Here is a 20321-nt window from a genome sequence, read left to right on the forward strand (position 1 = left end):
GTGGTACATTATACAATGGAATATTACTTGACCATTAAGAAATTAAATCTTAACATTGTGATAGCATGGATGGACCTAGAAGGTATTAACACATTGTGAACCAGTATTTTTATTGCTAGCTTTACCCAGTGGCCAGATAAGTTTCTGTTGAAGAAGTACAAAAATCATTTTACATAAATGTTAAAGGCACACCTTAAATTTAAATACCCATTGCATTTTGAAGTTATTTATTACATGTTCTTACAAGCTAATAGCTTTTTAAAGTATGATACTTTGTAAAACACTGTATAATATGAAACACGAGAATTCTTGTGATCCGTCTGTAATTTAAGCTAAGTGAAATAAGAGAAAGACAAATACCATATGAAAAGCCATTCCAAATATATGTGGAATCTAAAGAACAAAATAAATGAACAAAATAAAAACAGACTCATAGATACAGGAAACAGAAAGTTTGTTCCAGAGTGGAGGAGGCGTAAGAGACTGGGTGAAAAAGGTGAAAGGATTAAGAAGTATAAATTGGTAGTTACCAAATAGTCATGGGAATGTAAAGTGAAGTATAGGGAATACAGTCAATAATATTCTAATAACTATGTATGGTGCCAGGTGGGTACTTGAAATATGAGGCATCGTTTTGTAAAGTGTATGATTATGTAACTACCATGCTGTACACCTGAAACTAATGTAAAACAATATTGAATGTAAACTATAATTGAAAAATCAGTTCCCAGTGTGGGTCTGGTGGGAACCTCAGGTTTGAATACTGGTGGGGCTAGGGAAATAGAGAGACTGGGAAGATCTCTGAAATCTTTTCCAACATCAGTATTTTGTGAATCTAAAATTCCAAAAAATTTTTATGTCTTTACATTTCTCTCTCTCTTATTAACTAAGATATCTTGCCATTGCTATTATATGAATGCCACAAAAAGATTTATTGAGCAACTACTATCTTCCAGGAACAATGAATGCCTATCTATTGTAAATGAATCTGCTTACCCACAGATATGTATGCCTGAGGAGAATTTTTTAAAATTATTTTTACATTAAAAGCCTTTTCCTTCAGGCTCTGATGACCCCTACTTGGATCATGACTATTAGTAAAATTATTTTACTATATTTTTTAAACAATGAAAACAAGTGTTCTTACTACTTAAATAAATGTAAGAATTGGAGTATTTGTTGATTTCAGGGCTCTGGTGGCTCTTTATTGAGAATGACTTAATGTTAGTATACCACAGACAGCGTTTTCCTTCTAGTAAATCTAAATGTAATTGCTGGCAGAATAATAGTTTAAATCTTGGGTCTTGGTGTGAAGCACTTCTATTTAATTTGAAGCATTTATTTTGAAACTTAATTTCTCTTGAATTTTTTTATAAATTCATGAAGAGCAAGAACACAAATATCACGAGTTATACCATTCAGATTTCTTAGAATATGACCTGTCTTTCTATATCAACTGTTGAAATAGCTGAGTGATAAAATTAGCCTTCACACTTCAAAGTATCTTAAGCAAGGACAACACAAAGGGGTGGGGAATTATGACAATGTGCAGGAAGAATTCCAGGGTAGGGCAGCATTTGCTTGATTAATTTCATTTTGTAATTGCAGCCAGGGTAGCCCAACATGCCCCTATTGGAAATGTATATGGGCATGGTGTGGAGGAGGCCTGGGGTGCTAGAAGTACTGAAATGAGAAAGAAATTCTTCCAAATTGAAAATTTGTCCTGCATCTGTAAACTTTCAAATATCTATATGAAAAAGTGTTCCTGTAAGTGAAAATTTATTTCTAATTATTTGAGCCTCAAAGCTAATACTGTTAAATACAGAGGCATAAGGTGTGTTTTTCTTAAATGGATTTTATTTTTTTGAGTAGTTTTAGGTTCACACCAAAATTGAGCGAAAGGTACAGAGATGTCCCACACACTCCTTCCTCACATATGCATAGCCTCCCTCAGTATCAACTTTCTCCATGAGAGTGGTACCTTTGTTATAAACCATGAACCTGCATTGACACATCATTATCACCCAGAGTCCATAGTTTACATAGAGTTCATTCCTGGTGTTGTACATTACTTGCGTTTGGATAAGTGTATAATGACATCCACTATTACAGTATTATACAGCTGCCTAATTAAATACCCCATGTGCTCTGCCTATTCACTGTTCCCTCTCCCCAATTCCTGGCAACCACTGCTCTCTTTACTCTCTCCATAGTTTTGCCTTTTCTAGAATGTCATATAGGTGGAATCACACAGTATGTGGCTTTTTCATTTTAGCTTCTTTCACTTAGTACTATGCACTTAAGTTTACTCCATGTCTTTTCAGAGCTTGATAGCTCATTTCCCTTTAGCGCTGAATAATATCCCATTATCCAATACATCACAGTTGATCCATTCACCTACTAAAGGACATCTTGGTTGCTTCCAGGTTTAGCAATTATGAGTAAAGATGCCATAAACATCCAAATGCAGGTTTTTGTGTGGACATGTTTTCAAATTCTTTGGGTAAATACCAAGGGGTGCAGCTGATGAATTGTATGGTAAGAATATGTTCAGGTTTATAAGGAAGCCACTGTCATCCAAAGTTGCTATACCATTTTGCATTCCCACCAGCAATGAAGGAAAATTCCTGTTGCTTCCCTTCCTCATCAGCATGTGGTGTTGTCAGTGTTCCGGATTTTGGCAATTCTGATAGATGTATAGTGGCATGTCCTTGTTGCTTTAATTTGCATTTCCCTGATGACATCAGATGTGGGGCACCTTTTAATGTGCTTATTTGCCATCTGTCTATCTTCTCTCGTGTGGTATCTGTTAAAGTCTTTAATCAGGTAGTTTTTCTTATTAAGTTTTAAGAGTTCTTTCTATATTTCTATATTCTGTTCTCTGTATATTTACCAGTCATTTACCAGATGTTTCTTTTGCAAATGTTTTCTCCCAGTTTGTGACTTCTCTTTCCATTCTTTTGACATGAGATATTCTTCACAGTTTTAATATACGTGATTATACTAATTTTTACTGTGTCGTCTACTTGTACCTCTACCATTTTATTTTCTCTATATTGTATGGAATTGCTTCTGATTACCTTTTGGCCTTGGCCTGGTAGCTGGGTTGGTCCCAATATAATAAGATTATGGGTTCAATCCTTAGGGAACCCACAAATAAATAAATGCATAAATAAGTAGAATAACAAATTGATGTTTCTCTCTCTCTCTAAATCAATACATTAAAAAAACGAAGTAGGTGCAAGGATGTAACTACATCTTCTGGTGAGATTGTGTTTTGAGATTTACTAACTTAAATACATATTATTAAACATATTTAAATATATTATTTATAAGATATTTTATGTTTGAATGATGTGTGCATGACTCACATGATCTGTGAATTTCATTTAGACTAGTAAAGTGGGATATTACAAATCATTTGCTACAATAAAGTGGTGTTGGGTCTGACAGAGTTAAGAATACTGTCATTGCTGGGGATCAGGGTGTGACAGAGTGCCTCCCCTAAGGTAACAGGGAGTCAGCCACAGTTCTTAGCATCACAAGCAAGCACAATGGTATCTGAAAGGGTCCAGTTGGTTTAATGTTTCAAAGATTCTTCTAATAAACTGTATATTTTATACTGCTACTCAAAAAATATTATAACTATTACTCAATCTAAATATATGCAAAGGAGTACTATGTACTGAGTGATTTAGAGAAGGTTATAAATTGAAGATTTAATCTCAATAGTTGGCCTGTTCCTCTTTTCCTGAAAGGGGATGAAGAACCTAATTCAGAAGAGTATGGAAACCTGGTAAATACTGTTCCAGCTATTGCCTACCTCCCAGATGGAAAAGAATTAGCTTTCTAAAAAAATATATTTGCTAATATATATTTGTGATTTTTTAATGGAAGCACATTTTATTGAATAATTCAACCTGCTTTATTTTCTCATGTGAACAATCTTTTTTCTAAGAAATTTAATTTTATAGTTTAGTGAACATTTAGCTCAACTAAAACCAATTTGTCATAATAATCTGTTTTCTTTACATGAAACTCTATGGGAGCTGAAATTTCTCTTGAAGAAATTAGTGTGTGGGACCTGGCTAGTCAGTATAGCACCTCAACCAAAGATCAAAGCATAAATGCATGCAGGGGCCAGGTGGCAACTGAATGAGAGAATTGGACGCAGGGGAGGGGACTGTGGCTCAGTGGAAAGTACATATTTATTTGTGGGTGGCAGCCGCCACTTAGCTTTAATGAATAGTTGTCACACCACATTGGAGTTGGGCCCAGAGTTGCCAGATCTTTTGACTTTTCAAGAAAAAAAAATCAAATGTCTGATTTGTTTGTGAAATACCTGACTCTTAGATATTGACTAGTATAAAACAAACAAACAAAAGGTAACACTTATGTGAGCCAAACAAAGCACATTTATGGGAGATACGTGTCCTAACTGCCATTTTCAACCTGTAAACTACCCCATTTGTTTAGACTGTAGTAGAGTGTAATCCTGAAGAATACTGCCGCTTACCAGTGTTTGTGCTATTCAGACAAAGGGCGATTCTCTCAGACATAGTAGCCAACCTAAAGGAATAGGACTTGAATTTCACCCATTTGTCAATTATTGTGAGGGTATTAGCTAACTGCTGCACAACCTGAAGTCCTTTTAGATTTTAGACTGGTCCTCCTTTGTTAATCATGGAGGATTTAAGATGAAAGTTGGGAAAATTTCAGAAGAGTGGACTCAGGAAATTAGATTAAAAGATACAATCCAACTGCACCACCCTTTAGGCAGTGTAGCATGCGTCTCGCCTTCTGTCTTTTGGGTTGTGACCACTATACCCCTCCAACTGTATGGTTGAACTCTAAATTCTCTCCTAGCATCATCAAACTTCCTCTTGTATAATTTTTCCCCATTATAATCAGACATTGAAATGTTAACTGCCCAAATAAAATCGTTCAAAACCAGGAAAAGCAAAGAAAGGTGCTTCAAACATAATTTCTGAAAACAGTTTGATATGTAGACAGTTTTACATTGCATTGGTTCTGGTTCAAAAATAGTTGCTTACCACTGACTGAGAAACTGTCAGGCTCTTTGAATATTAAAAACTGGTAAACTGTGGTGGAGTATTTTAAGTTGATCTATATAAAAAAGACATTCTCTCCAATGAAGCATCATCTGTTCCATAATGTCAGTTCTTTTGGATTAAACTAGAAAACCATGTGGACTTCACTAATTCAGTAGTTATAATAATTCAGACGTAGTTGGGTAAGTTTTGTTGCCTGCATAATCTCTGGGGACATATGTACTTGAGAAATTAGTCACATAAATCAGGATATATGCTTAGTTATATGTTAGAAATGAACGTCAACAGTTATTTTTGAACTCCATTTCAATTGCATACTCACATAGAAAACAATGAATCACCAAATGCAAATAAGTCTTAGACAAGACAGTATCTGAATTTGTATGAAAAAATACCTGCGATAGGTAGTATTTAGTGATCTTTAACAAACCACTAAAACATCTTTGAACCTTCTTTCCTTATCTACAGAGGCATCACCTCATTATAAAGGAGAAATAAATTAAAAGTTATGTATTATTATCATTTACTTATTGACCTATTCAAAGTCTAGGTTCCAGATCTTTAAATTTCACTGTTGTAAACTGTTCTAGTGTATTTTGGTTGGGGGAGTCAGAATAATAAAGAAAATATTTGGTACCTAAGGACAAATGAATTTTTGTTTAAAGATGTTCCTAAAACATTTTGTAGTATCTTTTTGTCAGCATCATTAAGTTTGTGTTTCTCTTCACAAATTCACTTGGAAGGCATTGAAAAAAAACAAAAGGGAAATCTGTAGGAACAGTGGGAATTCATTGGCTCTAACTTTACACACTTCAGAGCTGAAATGTTCCTGGTTGATGAATATTTACCTCTCAAGTAAATGTCTGCCTACTAATCATTAGCAAGTCATATTTGAAAATAGAGAACTATTCATATCTAGAAGAGAGGCAAATGCTTGTGAATCCAACAACAGATAATGCGAAGTGCATTTACTCCCTTCTGGTCTTACAGACTTTATATTATGTAGCCATGGAAGACTTCTATATAGTAAGTAGCTTTTTAAAAAATTACATTTCTGGGAACATGGAGTTGCAGAATGTTATTTGTTTAGTAGGTAATATGTTTGCTTGCTGTCATGTTTGCTTACTTATATTGTAAAAAAAAAAACACGAATTTTTCCAGGTATGAAGCATTCACATTCATTTAAAGGCCTGAAGAAAGAAGCCAGAGAGAAAAAGATTGTCCATGATTAACGCTGACCTGTCTAGACTTCAGAGTACCTCCTTCATGGAGTCTGAAGTGTTTCTAAAAAGGTTGCTATTTTAGAGACAAAGGATGAACAGGGTGTGACCATTTCTCAAAACTTCTCCTCCCCATCTTCACTAAGAACCAGCTTTTTATTTGCTTTTTAGCCTATTTATTTTCATATTTTTAAAAAAGTGTACCAACTCTTGTGTTTGAGTTCACTGTAGGCAGAGTTGGATTATTTGTGTTTCTTCCCCCCAGAACCATGCAGTTTCTTTTATTGGCTGATTATGATATGCTGTTACCAAGCCTATGAGCAAGCCTCTCTGTGAAGTGCATTTTAATATTTAGATCAAATAGCGATTGGAATACACTAATGCCCAGTGGGTAAATGTGTCATTTGAAAGCAGCTGCTGAGCCTTCTCCCTGCTGCTCCAATTAACACATAGAGCACACTTTTGTCAGCAAGAGGCAGTGCCTATGGATGGAACCACTTTAACTGCTCATTAGTATGATATGCAAGAGAGCACAAAGGGTTAATCAGTCCATCCAGAGCAAACCAACAGCTTTCAGGGCAGTTTCCCAAGCCCTGCTCTTTGCTATTGCAAAGGGCATTCGATGAGGGGGGTGGGATTGGCAGGTAAGAAAAAGCTGGTTCTGTCTCCAGCTTTGGTTCAGTCCGTTGACCAGCACGAGTTCCCGCCCCTCTCTGCTCCTACACCCCCGCCCCTGATGATGGAGATGTTGCATAGTGAAATCCTAGTGCTGGGACTCCCCTCAGCTGAATCGCTTGTTGAACTTTGTTCTCCTCTGTTTTGAAGCCTTTTGAAGTCCAAGCCTTCGCTGTTAAATTTATCTCTTAGTCTTGATCATTTTACTTTCTCCCTCCTTTCCTTGTTTTTCTTCTTAAATTGCACATTGGACAGTTTACTGAGCAAAGTAAGAAATCTTGTCAAGGCGAACCCATATCGCTGTGTTGTTTTTGTTTTTCCCTGCCGTGGCTGAAACCTCTGCGTGGATGGTAGCACCGAGGCAGATGGAAGGGTAGCACGTCCCGGTTCGGTGCTGGGCGTTCATGCTCCAGCAGCCCGCTGAGCAGCTGGGCTGCTGCTGCTGGGCTCAGCGCTGGCTGAGTCAGGCTGCGCGGGGAGGGAGAGATGGACCGCTTCCTGGGTTTCGTCAGGCAAATAAGAAGATCTAGGAGAAGAAAGGGGAAAAAGTACCGGCCAGAAGAGGATTACCACGAGGGCTATGAGGATGTCTATTATTACACTTCAGAGCATTTCCGAAGTAAGCGCTCCCCTCCAGCCTCCCGCTCCTTAACAATAAACCTTGAGTGGTGCTTTAATCTTAACTGCAAGAGGTTGCCCAGATAGTATCCTGGGTGAGCAGTCTGTAAGTACTGAAGTGCTACCTATTGCTTGATTTGTTGCAAGAATACCCATCAGATAGCATCCAGAGGCTCTATCCAGACAGTATCACCAGCCCAGGTCTATGCAGATGATTAATATGTTAGGTGCAGTTCATTGATTTTGTTATCATTTTAATGAACCATTCAAATATTATCTTGCAAGCCAAGGTAGTAGATGGTTAAATTACGTTCTGTTGGAGGTGTTTTTCAACAACTGTGTTTTCTTTAAAATAGGGAAGGCTAGTTTATTTGGAAGAAATAATTGATCAAGTTGATGGTGATGATTAATGCTCCTGATACAGACTTCTAGACAGTTACCTGCCAGGAATCTGAGGTGTTATTTGTATACGGAAGTTCAAATGCTTTTCTCTGATGCAGGTTCATAATTTTGTTATTAAATTAAGGGGACTCTTATTTGCTGTCAGCTAGAAGCAGTGATACCTGTAGAATAAAATAATGTGCCCATATTAAGACATCTGTAAATTAGCTTATAAATAGCAGAGAACTGGAGTTTTTCTTGTGCTTAGTAGTCCTTTAAGTTCTTGGTGAGGGTGAGACGGGTCCCAGTAGGTTTAAAATGCCCAGGAATGCCTATGGGTGCAGAGGGAAAGCAGCCGCATGCAGAGATCAATGAGTTTCTGAGGTGTCCTAAGTGGGTAGAACTGACAGTGATCTATGATCAGCATTTACAAAATTAAAAAAGATGTTTATCTTCTTGAATAAGGATCTTTATAAACTTGTATTCCAATTCTAATTCTTCTTGTCCTTTTGATGTCTTGTAATATATCCCATCTACAGCATCTGAGTTGGCCAATAAATAATTTAGAATCTATTTCTGTGGTATTGACATCCATGAGAATTTGGTCTAAATGCCAGAAATTCCGTTATGATTGATGAAAACTGAGAGTTGAAAATTCATGTGGAGGCAACAACACAATAATGCAAAATTATAATTCTTTGACACTTGCCTTGATAATATGGCTGTGTGGCTTTACAGAGTAATCTATGAATTTCAGTTTTATGTTTCTCTTCTATAATGCTTTTACATGAATAATATGCTCTAATGTAGTGACAGTCTATGTTTCCTAAATTTAGTTTCCATAATATATTCAAGAATTAAACTAAGAGTTGTGTCACATCAAAAAATACTGTCAGCTTGCATGCATAATTCTGAAAACTGGTAGATTAAAAAAAACCCTTAGGAACTTTCAATTATGTTATGTTTGTTGTACAAATGTCTTATAGCCAATATATAAAATGAATCAAATTTATACCTTTTTGAGTTTGTATTGTGATGTGTTTGTACGAATTAAAAAAAAAAATCTCTCAAACGCCAGCACCCTATTAGTTTGGGTAAGAATTTAAAAACAACAGAGATACTTTATAAGTTTACAAAATGTGCCTACAAGGAGAAATATTTGTGGTGGTGTCTAAGAAATATCCTCGGACTAGGAGGATGCTACAGCTAAGGCAGTAGTCTTTATCCATCAAATGCAGTAACTTAAAGGGAATCATGTCTTAACTTATCTGATTTGTCAAGGTCATGCTAGGAATAAGATGCTAAGCATCAAAAGTGATTTGCTTTAGATCCAAAACTAACATGCTTTCCCCTGTGATGTATCAGAGAGCACCCATTATGTGTAACAGGTAACTTTGTGGAGTCAGATGCAGTATGTCGCCAACTTCAAACTGTTGTGTAGTAAACGTATGTCACGGAGGACGCAGGCCCTTGGCATTTCATTAAATGTTAAATAGCCAGAGCTTTTAAAGAAGACATGTCATATATTTAATGACTTCTCAGTGCATCTTGGTTTCGGTTTTGGGGCCTCTCTGAATTGAGTAGGGGAGACATCCACTTACATTTTATGGCTCTAGCAAAGTATTAAAGGGTGGGACTGATTTGAAAAACCAATCCTCTCAAATGGGTACTATGGTTTACTTCAATTACATCTACGGCGTATCTATCTTGATTAGTCTTCGGCATACTTTGAAAGTTTATGTCCCGTGTTTCTCTAGATGTCTTAGAGAAACTATTTACATTAAGGCTAAAACATGGTGGAATTGACTGATGGTTCACATCTTCGTTAATGGTGCCATTGAAAAACCAGAAGTGTTGTTGCTCTTGCTTTTCTTCTTATATTGTTTGTTTCTTGAAAGAAGCTTACCTCCCAGTGTTGCCAGTTTAGCTAGTGGTCCAGATTACCCCAAGAGCTTTATTCATATAATAATGAAAGACTGAGCTAGAAAGACCCTCCCAGAAAATTCTCCAATAAGTATGCTCATTTTTAGTACATTCTCTAATGTTTGTTGATATTTCCCCTAAATAATGTCTCTTCTATGGTGGGCTCTGATTTAGAATTTTACCATCTTTTCCTTCATCATAAAAACAGCACAATTTATAATCTCATGAAATGCAAAAGCCCGAATTAAACTGTCCGGGGGATCTGAGCTTATGTTAAAGAAGTTACTTAGAAAATAGGTGATTTTTCTGTAACTCCAGTTTTAATAGTGATGATAATAGGCTGATTTTGAATCTTCCCTGATTTTATTTTGACGTGATGTATGTCATTGTTCATGGGGTGACTCTATTTAATTTTCAAAAATCTGCTTTCATCACTCATCTATTCTTTTATAATTCTGGGGTTAGAGCTTAAATAAATTAGACCAGTGGTAGGCAAACCGCGGCTCGGCAAACTGCGGCTCGCGAGCCACATGCGGCTCTTTGGCCCCTTGAGTGTGGCTCTTCCACAAAATACCGACTTCTGCGCATGGGCCATGAAGTTTCAATCGCACTGTACGTGTGCGCCCGCATGTTGTATTTTGTGGTATTTTGTGTAAGAGCCACACTCAAGGGGCCAAAGAGCCGCATGTGGCTCGCGAGCCGCAGTTTGCCGACCAAGGAACTAGACAAATGCTTTGGGCAAATCCCCAAACTTTTCTGGGTTTTCATCTCTTAAAATGTGACAAGAGGTGGAATTATTGGTAAGATTTTGCAAGTTCTGGAACTATATAATCTTTGTAATTTTTGTTTTATTCTATGACAGTTCATATAAACATATTGGCTGAAGGATTTTTAACTGGGGTTCCACCAAAAAATTCACCTGGATGTCCAGAGGGAATTGTTTTTCTGGCAGGAATTGTCAGTAGGGAGATTCTTTCCTTTGAGATAATAATCTATCATTGACTATTAAGGAGTTTTGGGGAATATTTTTAAACCCACGAAATTCTGAACATGTTGGTAAATCCTAGACCTCTTCTTTCATTTAACCTTATCTGCCAGGAAGCACCATTTACTCTGAAATTCTCACACAGAATATTATATTTTTTCTTAAGAAAAACTGGCACTGGTTTTGAAACTGATTCATAAACATGAATGTAACAAAAAGCCAGAGAAGGATCTTGAAATTCACTTTTATTATGTTTGGTGCTTTTATTTGTTTTTCACTAAATACTGTTATAGCAATGGCTTTTTAAAGGCTCTGGAAGATCATATTTTGATTAATCTGTGATACAAAAAAATAAATCCATACCTGATAATATTTAAATTATAAAACAGATAATGTAACATTTAACAAGCCCTCTCTTAGCACTGCTCATATTCATATTGAAATTCTGACCTGCCATGGCCATGCCGGGCAGGGTTATTGAATTACTTAAAAAGGAGGAATTTGTTTATCTCTGACGAATGGGAGTATGTGAGCCACTCTCACTTATGGACCTGGCACCTTTTGCATATGTGTAATGGCATTGACCTAGGCATGGAGTTCCTCCATGGTAACCGCCCTTCTCGATTTTCCTCCTGAACCACCTGGGCCAGTGCAAAGCTGTGCAGGAAAGCTGTTCAGGGCAGTCATTAGCCACCCGTTCACCTCTTCTACTGAAGTCCTTCCAGGAAATATGGTTTAGACCTTCCAAGAAAAGGTCATTTGTATTTGTAAATTAACGTATTGTTGTTGTTATTGTTGTTTGCCTATTCTAATAGATGTTGAGCAGTAATTGTGATGTGCCTGTGTAAAAACATTGTTAGCTAAGTTACTTTATTAAACAGGGTATGCATCTAAGACCCCTAGTTATTAGCCAGTTCAGGTTTTAAAGTGCCTGAGATGTTCGAACTGCTTTTTTTTTTTAACTGTAAAATTTTTTTTAGAATTTAAATTAATTTTTATTATTGAAACCATTACAGATGTCCCCCATTCACCACCACTTCCCTTTGCCCACCTCCCCAGCCTTCATCCCACTATTGTCTCTGTGTCCATGGGCCATGCATATATGTTCTTATGCGAATCTCTTCACCTTCTTTTATCCAATGCCCCCCACCACTCTCCCCTCTGACCTCTGTCAGTCTGTTCCATGTATCCGTGCTCCTGAATCTATTTTGTTTGCCAGTTTATTTTACACACTAAAGTACATTTTAAAAGGGCTGCTCACTTTCTTTTATTTCATTGAAAAATGCCCTGCATTGCTCTTGGAGAAAAAGGAAACAACAACAACACACATCTTAGAGGAAAATGAAATCTCCAAGGTATGTGTAGTCTGAGAATTTTTTGGAATTGGTATGGGTAATTCGTTTAAATAATTTCTTCTCACTAGTTAAAGGATTAACAAGATTTATTTTTGGAAATTCATATAATCATATCCTTTCTGCTTCCCAGAATTGACGTCTAATTAGGATTCTCTCTCTTGATAAGGGTGCCAAAATGATAGAGTGAGAACTTTTGCATATACTGTGGGAAGGGGGCTGATTCTTGCTCCTCTATGTGCAAATCAAAGGAGTTGTTGCCTCCCTCAGCCTATGGGAGGTGGTAAGGGAGGACAGGGAGGGGGGAAAAGAGGAAAAAATAGGAGGAGAGAAGAGGAGAGAAGCAGCACATTTTATAGGTTATCCTTATCCTCCAAGGTTTACAAGCATAAAAGCCATTTGTTTCTATGTTAAAAACAATGATCATCGAACGGACAGATCTTGAATGTGAGATATTGGATGATTTAAGCCTTGCCTATACTTAGTTTGACTCAAGAAATCCCAAACGAATTAGAAGAAACACCAATTATGTAGAAGCTGGGCAAACTTGATTTTTTTTAAATGACTACACAGCTTATTTTCCTTTCCCAAGAATGGCTTTCCACCTGCAATATAGTTGTTTTGTTGAAAATTGATTGGCTACCACATTCCATTTGTTTGGGGTATTTTCTGTCATTAACGTTATTATCTCTAGCTGTATTTTCCCCATGTGGAATAATTTAAAGAAATATTAAAGTTGAAAGTGACCTTAGAGTTCAACCTGTGTGTTTTTTGGGGAATGAATAAGCTGGGATACAAGCAAGTTAAGTGACTTACCCAAGCCCCCACTGATCCTTGCGAAAGGCAGCCCTCCTGATAGAGCCTTATTCCACACTCACCGTTTAGTTTTAGTTGTCCAGTCACTTTGGATATTTAAGGGCTGGATCCATCTATGTGTGAATTATAACTGTTCATTTCCCTCCTGGGTGGCTTTATTCTTTAGAGCAGTGGGTCCTCTTGTCTTAAACTAAACTCTTGAAGAAAAACTAACTCAATATAATTAGTCCAATTAACAGGATGTCTTATTTATAGATGATGGTAATGACGGTGATTGTCAGCGACTCAAATAACCAACTAACAGTATTTCTGTATCACCTCCCATTTGCTCTGTGATTTGCCAATGCGGCCGCTTTTGTCAATGCATATCCCTTCAGGGGACTTAGGGTGGCATAATTCTATCAGAGAACCTTAGCGTTAGCTTTTGTTCAAATCTTCCAGTACATCGCATTCCCTCCCAGATGAGGCAAGTCGCTGAACACACCTATGTCTCTTTTAAACAAGTTCGAAATTACATGTTCAGTTATTTGCATATTCCAACAAATACATTCTCAAAATTTTATCTAGACTCAAATAAATATAGACTCTATTAAATTGCATGTGAAATAAGACGTCATGCCTCCTCTCTAGTCACGTTATTCTCTCACCGATGTAACATATGGTATGTGGAGGTAATTCCTTTAATGCTATTTTTGTTTTAACTACACAAACGCAGAAGAGCTCTGTATCGGGCCCACATTTATGTGATAGCTTTTCTTTTTCCCCTTAAAAATGTATTTCTAAAAAGTCACCAGATCTTCCGTTGATTTAATGAAAAACACATAGTGCTTTCTGCTTGCATGATATGGTGGACATCTATATGTCTGCCCTGAAACTCTTTTTACCCCATTGGGAAGAGCAATCTCATATTTAAAATACCCCTGTTTTCACCTCCAATTCGGTCATTATTGATTGACCAAAATTGACATGATTATATTGTACCATTTCTTTGGCTAAGGTGATTGGTCAGGCAGTGGACACATAAACCATGCTGGGTCAGTTCGAGTGCTCCTCTGGGAATTTGCAAATTCAACTCAGTGTCCTCTACCACATGGAAAAAAATACAGTCTGGACTGTGAGAGAATCAAGCCAACATGCAAAAGAGATTGAGATGAAGGAGAAGAGACCCCGTCACAGATTTCTGGTCACAGTTCTAACCCTTGAGGTTTCTAGAGCTGCTCAGATTGGAGTTCATGTTGCTAGGAAAGACCCGAACTGGGATTGAAACTCAGGCTACTGGCATTTTTTTTTAATTTGGAAAATATGATTATTTGGGCATTTTTATTTGATAGAAATAAGTGCTAGAGATGGAAACTAGATTTGTTCTGTCCTCTAAAATGTAATTTTCTTAATGAGACTAAGGAACTATGTAACTTACTTTATTTTTTAAATATATTTTTATTTATTTCAGAGAGGTAGGGAGAGGGAGAGAGAGATAGAAACATCATTGATGAGAGAGAATCATTGACTGGCTGCCTCCTGCACGCCCCTCACTGGGGATAGAGCCCACCACCTGGGCATGTGCCCTTGACTGATATTGAACCCGGGACCCTTCAGTCTGCAGGCCTATGCTCTATCCACTAAGCCAAACCGGCTAGGGCTATTTCTTTATTTATTTTTAATCCTCACCCAAGGATACACTTTTTCATGAATTCTGAGAGATAGAAGAGGGAGAGGAAAGGGACAGGGAGAGACATCGGTGTGAGAGAGGAACATCAGTTGGCTGCCGCCACAGGTGCCCTGACTGGGAATGGAACTCCAGACCCTTTAGTGCACAGAAGATGCTTCAACTGAGCCACGCCAGCCAGGGCAGAACTATGTGACTTCAGATGACTCACTTGGATCTCTATGCTTCTCATTTACAAAATTAGGGCCCTATATTCCAGGGTAGAATGACAAAGACCCTGAGAAGGGAATCACCAACAGGCTTAGTCAGAGAGCCCAGTCGCTCAGGACAGCACATAGCCAAAGCGGGTGGAGGAAGGAGACAGCCAGTGGGCAAATTTGAGCAGAAGATTTCTCTTAGCAGCATAACCTGCTGTGTGTTTTAACATCCTTTTGCCTTCGTTTTTCATTCAGAGTTCAATCTTATTTCAGAGGGGACCATGCAACTTCCCCTGATTCATCTCACTGGAGTTCTGCCACTAGTATCTACAGCTGAATAAAGAGGATTTGGAGACATAGACAATTGTTTCTAGTCAGCATGTGCCCTGAAACTAGATGCTTTGCAGCGGTTCTCAACTTGTGGGTCACGACCCCTTTGGGGGTCGAACGACCCTTTCACAGGGGTCGCCTAAATACATCCTGCATATCAGATATTTACATTACGATTCATAACAGTAGCAAAATTACAGTTATGAAGTAGCAACGAAAATAATTTTATGGTTGGGGGTCACCACAACATGAGGAACTGTATTAAAGGGTCACGGCATTAGGAAGGTTGAGAACCACTGCTCTAGAGTATAATGTACAGGACAGTGAGATCCCCAAAGGATATGAGTGCCATGCATGGGCGCGCGCGCACGCACACACACACACACACACACACTCTGCACTCACATAGATATTCGTGAGGTAAACAACAGCACCCATTCCTTGCTGTAAGGCAGTGGTTCTCAACCTTCTGGCCCTTTAAATATAGTTCCTCATGTCACCCAACCATAAAATTATTTTCGTTGCTACTTCATAACTGTAATGTTACTACTGTTATGAATTGTAATGTAAATATCTGATATGCAGGATGGTCTTAGGTGATCCCTGTGAAAGGGTAGTTCGACCGCCAAAGGAGTCGCGACCCACAGGTTGAGAACCGCTGCTGTAAGGGCTATCTGTTTCTCTCAGAGGCAGCTCACTATGGTGGTTAAGGATGCAGGACCTGGATGAGATGACCTAAGTTGGAATCCTGGCTCTCTCCCTTAATTGATATGTGACCTTGACAAATACATTTGCCTGTGCCTCAGTTTCCTCATCTATGAAATTGGGACAGTAACTATCCACCTTACTAGATTTTTGTGGATTAAATGACATAATGTGACATTAAGTGATTGAGACATAGTGAGCACTTAGTAAATGTTAATAGAAGGAAGCTTTATTCACAAAGTAATGAGTAAGCATGTTGGATAGTTATGAATGGCAGGCTAGAGAGCTTAAATTCTTTGTTTAGGCTTCAGGGCACTGTTGTAGGTTTTTTAGTATAGGTATAACCAGAAAAGAGCTGCACTTTAGAAAGATTAGTGTGGGATTAGTGTATAAAGGGATTTCAGGGAAAGACATAAATAAAAGAGCAGATAGGGCAGTTGTGGGAAAATGTAGGTGTGAACAGAAAGAATATATTCAACGTACTGAGTTTGAGTTGCCAAGTTGTCCAAGGAGAATTGTTAGGAGACAACTTAACATGTAGAAGCTGGAATTGTGGTGAGGGTACAGACAGGGCTTAAGAGATTTGGAAGACATGGGTCTAGATTTGAGGTGACATGTAATTCTTATTACTCAAAAAGTAAACTCCTGTTCACATGGAAAAAGCCTAAAAGGCCATTAACTTGGTTTAAACAAGCTTCCAAAGAACATGGCATCCATGAAAGAGAAAAATAAAAGAACTAAAGGACTAAGGAAGAAACCACTAAGAAATTGTTTTAAAAAATCATAATATGAAGTGAGATGAAAAAAATAGCAAAGTTTCAAAACATATAATAGAACTGAAATGCATGAATATGTCACAATATATATTTACATACTGTATATGAGGCCCCTAGAACCATAAGAAATGCAAAAAATTCACTGTTAATAACTCATTCTTGAATTGCTCCCCTTAAAATCAAATTGCCCCCCCTTGTGGGGTGTGTGCCCCACATTGGGAACCAATGGACTAGATGAACTTGGTTAGGGTCACTTCCTACTCAGTCTTATGCTGGAGCCAATCCAGGAAAAGTGATAAAACATGCAATTCTCATGATATAAGAGAGAGTTTCAACAGATAAAGGAATAATTTCTGTGAATAACTTAATAAGGGAATTTGTAATGAGTACTGAATTGATTGCTCATTTGATTAATTTCTTCTAATGGTGATATAGCAGATTAAATGCAAGTTGATTATGCAAAGGGAAATGCAACTCAAAAATAGGTGTTAGTCTGTGTCCGTGATATTTTTCTCTCTCTCTCTTTTTTTTCTTTTTTGCTTTAGGGAGAAGAGTGGTGGAGGGAGGTGGAGGAGGGTGTATGGAGGATAAATGGTTATGGATGGAGACTTGACTTAGGATGGTGAGCACACAATACAGTGAACAGATAAGGTGTTGTAGAATTGTGCACCTGAAACCTTTATAATTTTGTTAACCAGTGCCCACCCCAATAAATTCAATAAAAAGGAAAAAAATAGATGTTAGGATTTAAAAGTTGGATTTTTATTAGTGTTGTGCATTCAGTTGTGGTATCCTAGAGATAAATCTACTTCTAAATGAATTTAGAAAAATCGGGAATAGTACATGCTACAATATGAAGAACCTCAAAAAATATGCCAAGTGAAATAAAGTTAGACTCAAAGGTCATCTACTGATGCAAATAGGCACAGGATGATGGAAAAATTCTAAAAATTTGGCTGTGGTGATGGTTGGACAACTCTGTAACTGGACCTTAAAATATTATTAAATTATTTTAAATTTTTTTAAGGTGGGGAATAGGCACTCCAATATGTACAAGGTTTTATTTATTTGTTTGTTTATTTATTTATTTCTACTCCTGAGTGACAGTCATGGTTTTTGTTTTTGTTTTTTTTCTCCACTGTGGAATATTGTAAGTATTATTCAATCAAGAAGTGATTATTATTTTTTATTAAATTGATTGGGGTGACATTGGTCAACATAAACATATAGATTTCAGGTGTGTTTCTATGTTACAAGATCTGCATATTGCACCAGGTGCTCACCACCCAAAGTCACATCTTCTCCTGTCACCATATATTAAAGAAGTGAATATTAAGTAACAACTCAGGGAAAAAAGTCTAAGAAAACTTTGAATACAGAATGCTTCACCATGGTGCCAGAGGGAAACACTCCCAGTGACATTTTAGAATATATACTAGAATTGATTTTATACCTTTTTTTATTTGAAGTGTTAGAATTCTACACCAATATCTCATTAACTGTATCATAAGCTTAGAGCCATAAAGCTTTCCTGAAACATTGAGCCATAGAATTGAATTCTTTGATCAGCTCCCTTCTGCACGCCCCCTACTGGGGATCAAACCTGCAACTTGGGCATGTGCCCTGACTGGGAATCGAACCCTGACCTCCTGGTTCATGGGTAGACGCTCAACCACTGAGCAACACCAGCCAGATGAGAAAGGAGTGTTTTAGCTAAAGTGATTCTTCTTTGAGAGATGGATGGTTTAGCTGACCCTGATTGAAGAGACAGATGCACTGTGTGAAGATCTGTTTAGGAGGCTAGAGCATTAGGAGTTAGAAATGTAGTTATTCATTTTAATACAATACTTGTGTTGACATCTTCTGATTGGTCTGTTTCTTTAAAGTGCATTTGTAAAACCAATTGTTTAGAATTCTGGATGCGTTTCGTCCTAGAAAAATGGAGATTTCAAGCCAGGTTTTGCTATAAAGGCATTTGTAATATTTCACTAATAGGTAAAGTGTGGCTGTGGCCAAAGGAGGCATGGTTATTGGAGAAAACCTTTACTTTGCTGAAAAAGAGAGGGCTGTGGTTGTCATTCATATATATTTAGGAGTGTTCATCTGACAGGTTAGGGGTTGCTTAAAGTGGCAATGTTTTTTTAGAGAACGTAAAAACAGTTTCTTCTACAGTTATATTCATATAAGTATGTCATGATCTTCTTTACACTTGGATCCTAAACGTCCATTGAACACAATTCTTAAGCTAAAAGTGTGCTTGCCACATAATCAGGATACTAAAATGTCTGATTGTTTTATAGTTTATTGTTTCTTTTCTGTAGTACACACATATGTTACACTTCTCCGTAGTCTTTTGAAAATCACCATATTATAGAGACTCTTAGTGGCTTGTGCATTTTATAGGAAAGACTGTATGTCAAAACAATTTTTTCCAGAGAGTGAGCAAAGTTGTACAGGGTTTCTCGGGTTACAGCCCACTGCATGGCCAGTCTCTGTGCTTAATGGAGAAATGGACACTTTATGTTTCTGTTGCTTATTGTTTTACTAGCAAGAGATAACCAGGGAATTTTATGTTGCTTGTTAAAATATTAAGTTGTTTTATAGATTAGCTACTATTTGTTAAATATGATTCTGAGTATTAATCCTTTCTAGTTAGAAAAAATATCTAGTGTAAAATTTTAAAAATATTTCTGTTTTCTGATGACTGTTCAAATTGCTTTTCAGGAGATGTATCTAACCAACAAACTTAAAAATTAATTTCAGTACAGTGGTCTGCATTTTGTGAAAACAGGCCCTTCTGGTTACTGCTGAGCTGGTCTTATGTTTTCATGTTGCCCTTGTGCTGGTGGTGGTGTCTGATTCATGAATTTGCAGGTGCAGAAAATGACATTTGATTTGTGAAGCCCCATTTTTTAGATAAAACTAGGCACGTGTCAAATGCAACCAGTAAAGTATGTGAAGCCAACAGTGGCATCTTGCTGAGTCTAAAAATTGGATGTAGGTTGACAAATAACTACAGTAGAAATTTTGAAATGATTACAGTTGGGGTTAACACTTGATTTTGTAAATTGTGATTGGCATGTGGAAAAATTAATTTCTGCAAGTATTTCAAATATATGAATTTATGCTTTGAAAATACTTTGCTTAGTACATTTCACTCTGCCTAGAGTCATGATCACTTTTAAGGGAGCAGCTGTCAAAATATAGGGTGAAAAATTCAGATGCTCAGCAGTTGGTTATAAATGTCCATTTTATGGATTTACAGTGGCCTTTCATTATTGCAGTAGAGTTGGGAAATTCCCAGCACCTGAGAACTGTTGTTTATGGCTGGTTTTGTCTACCAATACCAAGTTTTCAAGATCTATAGGGAAAGCATGCCATTTTCTTTCATTCTTAAAAATCCCAAAGCTTTTGTGTAATGGTGTTTTTGGGGTCATTTGGAAGATGATCAGGCATACAAATCTTGAAGCTAAGAAAAACTATTAAGATCATCCAATCCAGCCCTCTGATTTTACATATAAATTTTTATAACAACATAATAATTTGTTCAGTAATTTTTTAAGGCTTAAGGAGAGAAAATATCTACCTCAGGATTGCAAAGGCAG

The 20321-nt window shown here is 37.2% G+C and overlaps 1 protein-coding gene across 1 annotated transcript in view; it reads left to right on the forward strand.

Moving 5' to 3' along the window:
• The first annotated feature begins 7122 nt into the window (after positions 1-7122).
• GRIP1 (glutamate receptor interacting protein 1) overlaps positions 7123-20321 on the forward strand; it is a 406109-nt gene continuing 392910 nt past the window's right edge. Inside the window, exon 1 of the mRNA XM_005872692.2 lies at positions 7123-7586. Coding sequence (XP_005872754.1) covers positions 7454-7586 — 133 coding nt within the window. The 5' untranslated portion in view covers positions 7123-7453. The remainder of the gene's footprint in view (positions 7587-20321) is intronic.

The sequence above is a fragment of the Myotis brandtii genome, unplaced genomic scaffold (genome assembly GCF_000412655.1).
Source record: "Myotis brandtii unplaced genomic scaffold, ASM41265v1 scaffold389, whole genome shotgun sequence".
Taxonomy (NCBI): Eukaryota; Metazoa; Chordata; class Mammalia; order Chiroptera; family Vespertilionidae; genus Myotis; species Myotis brandtii.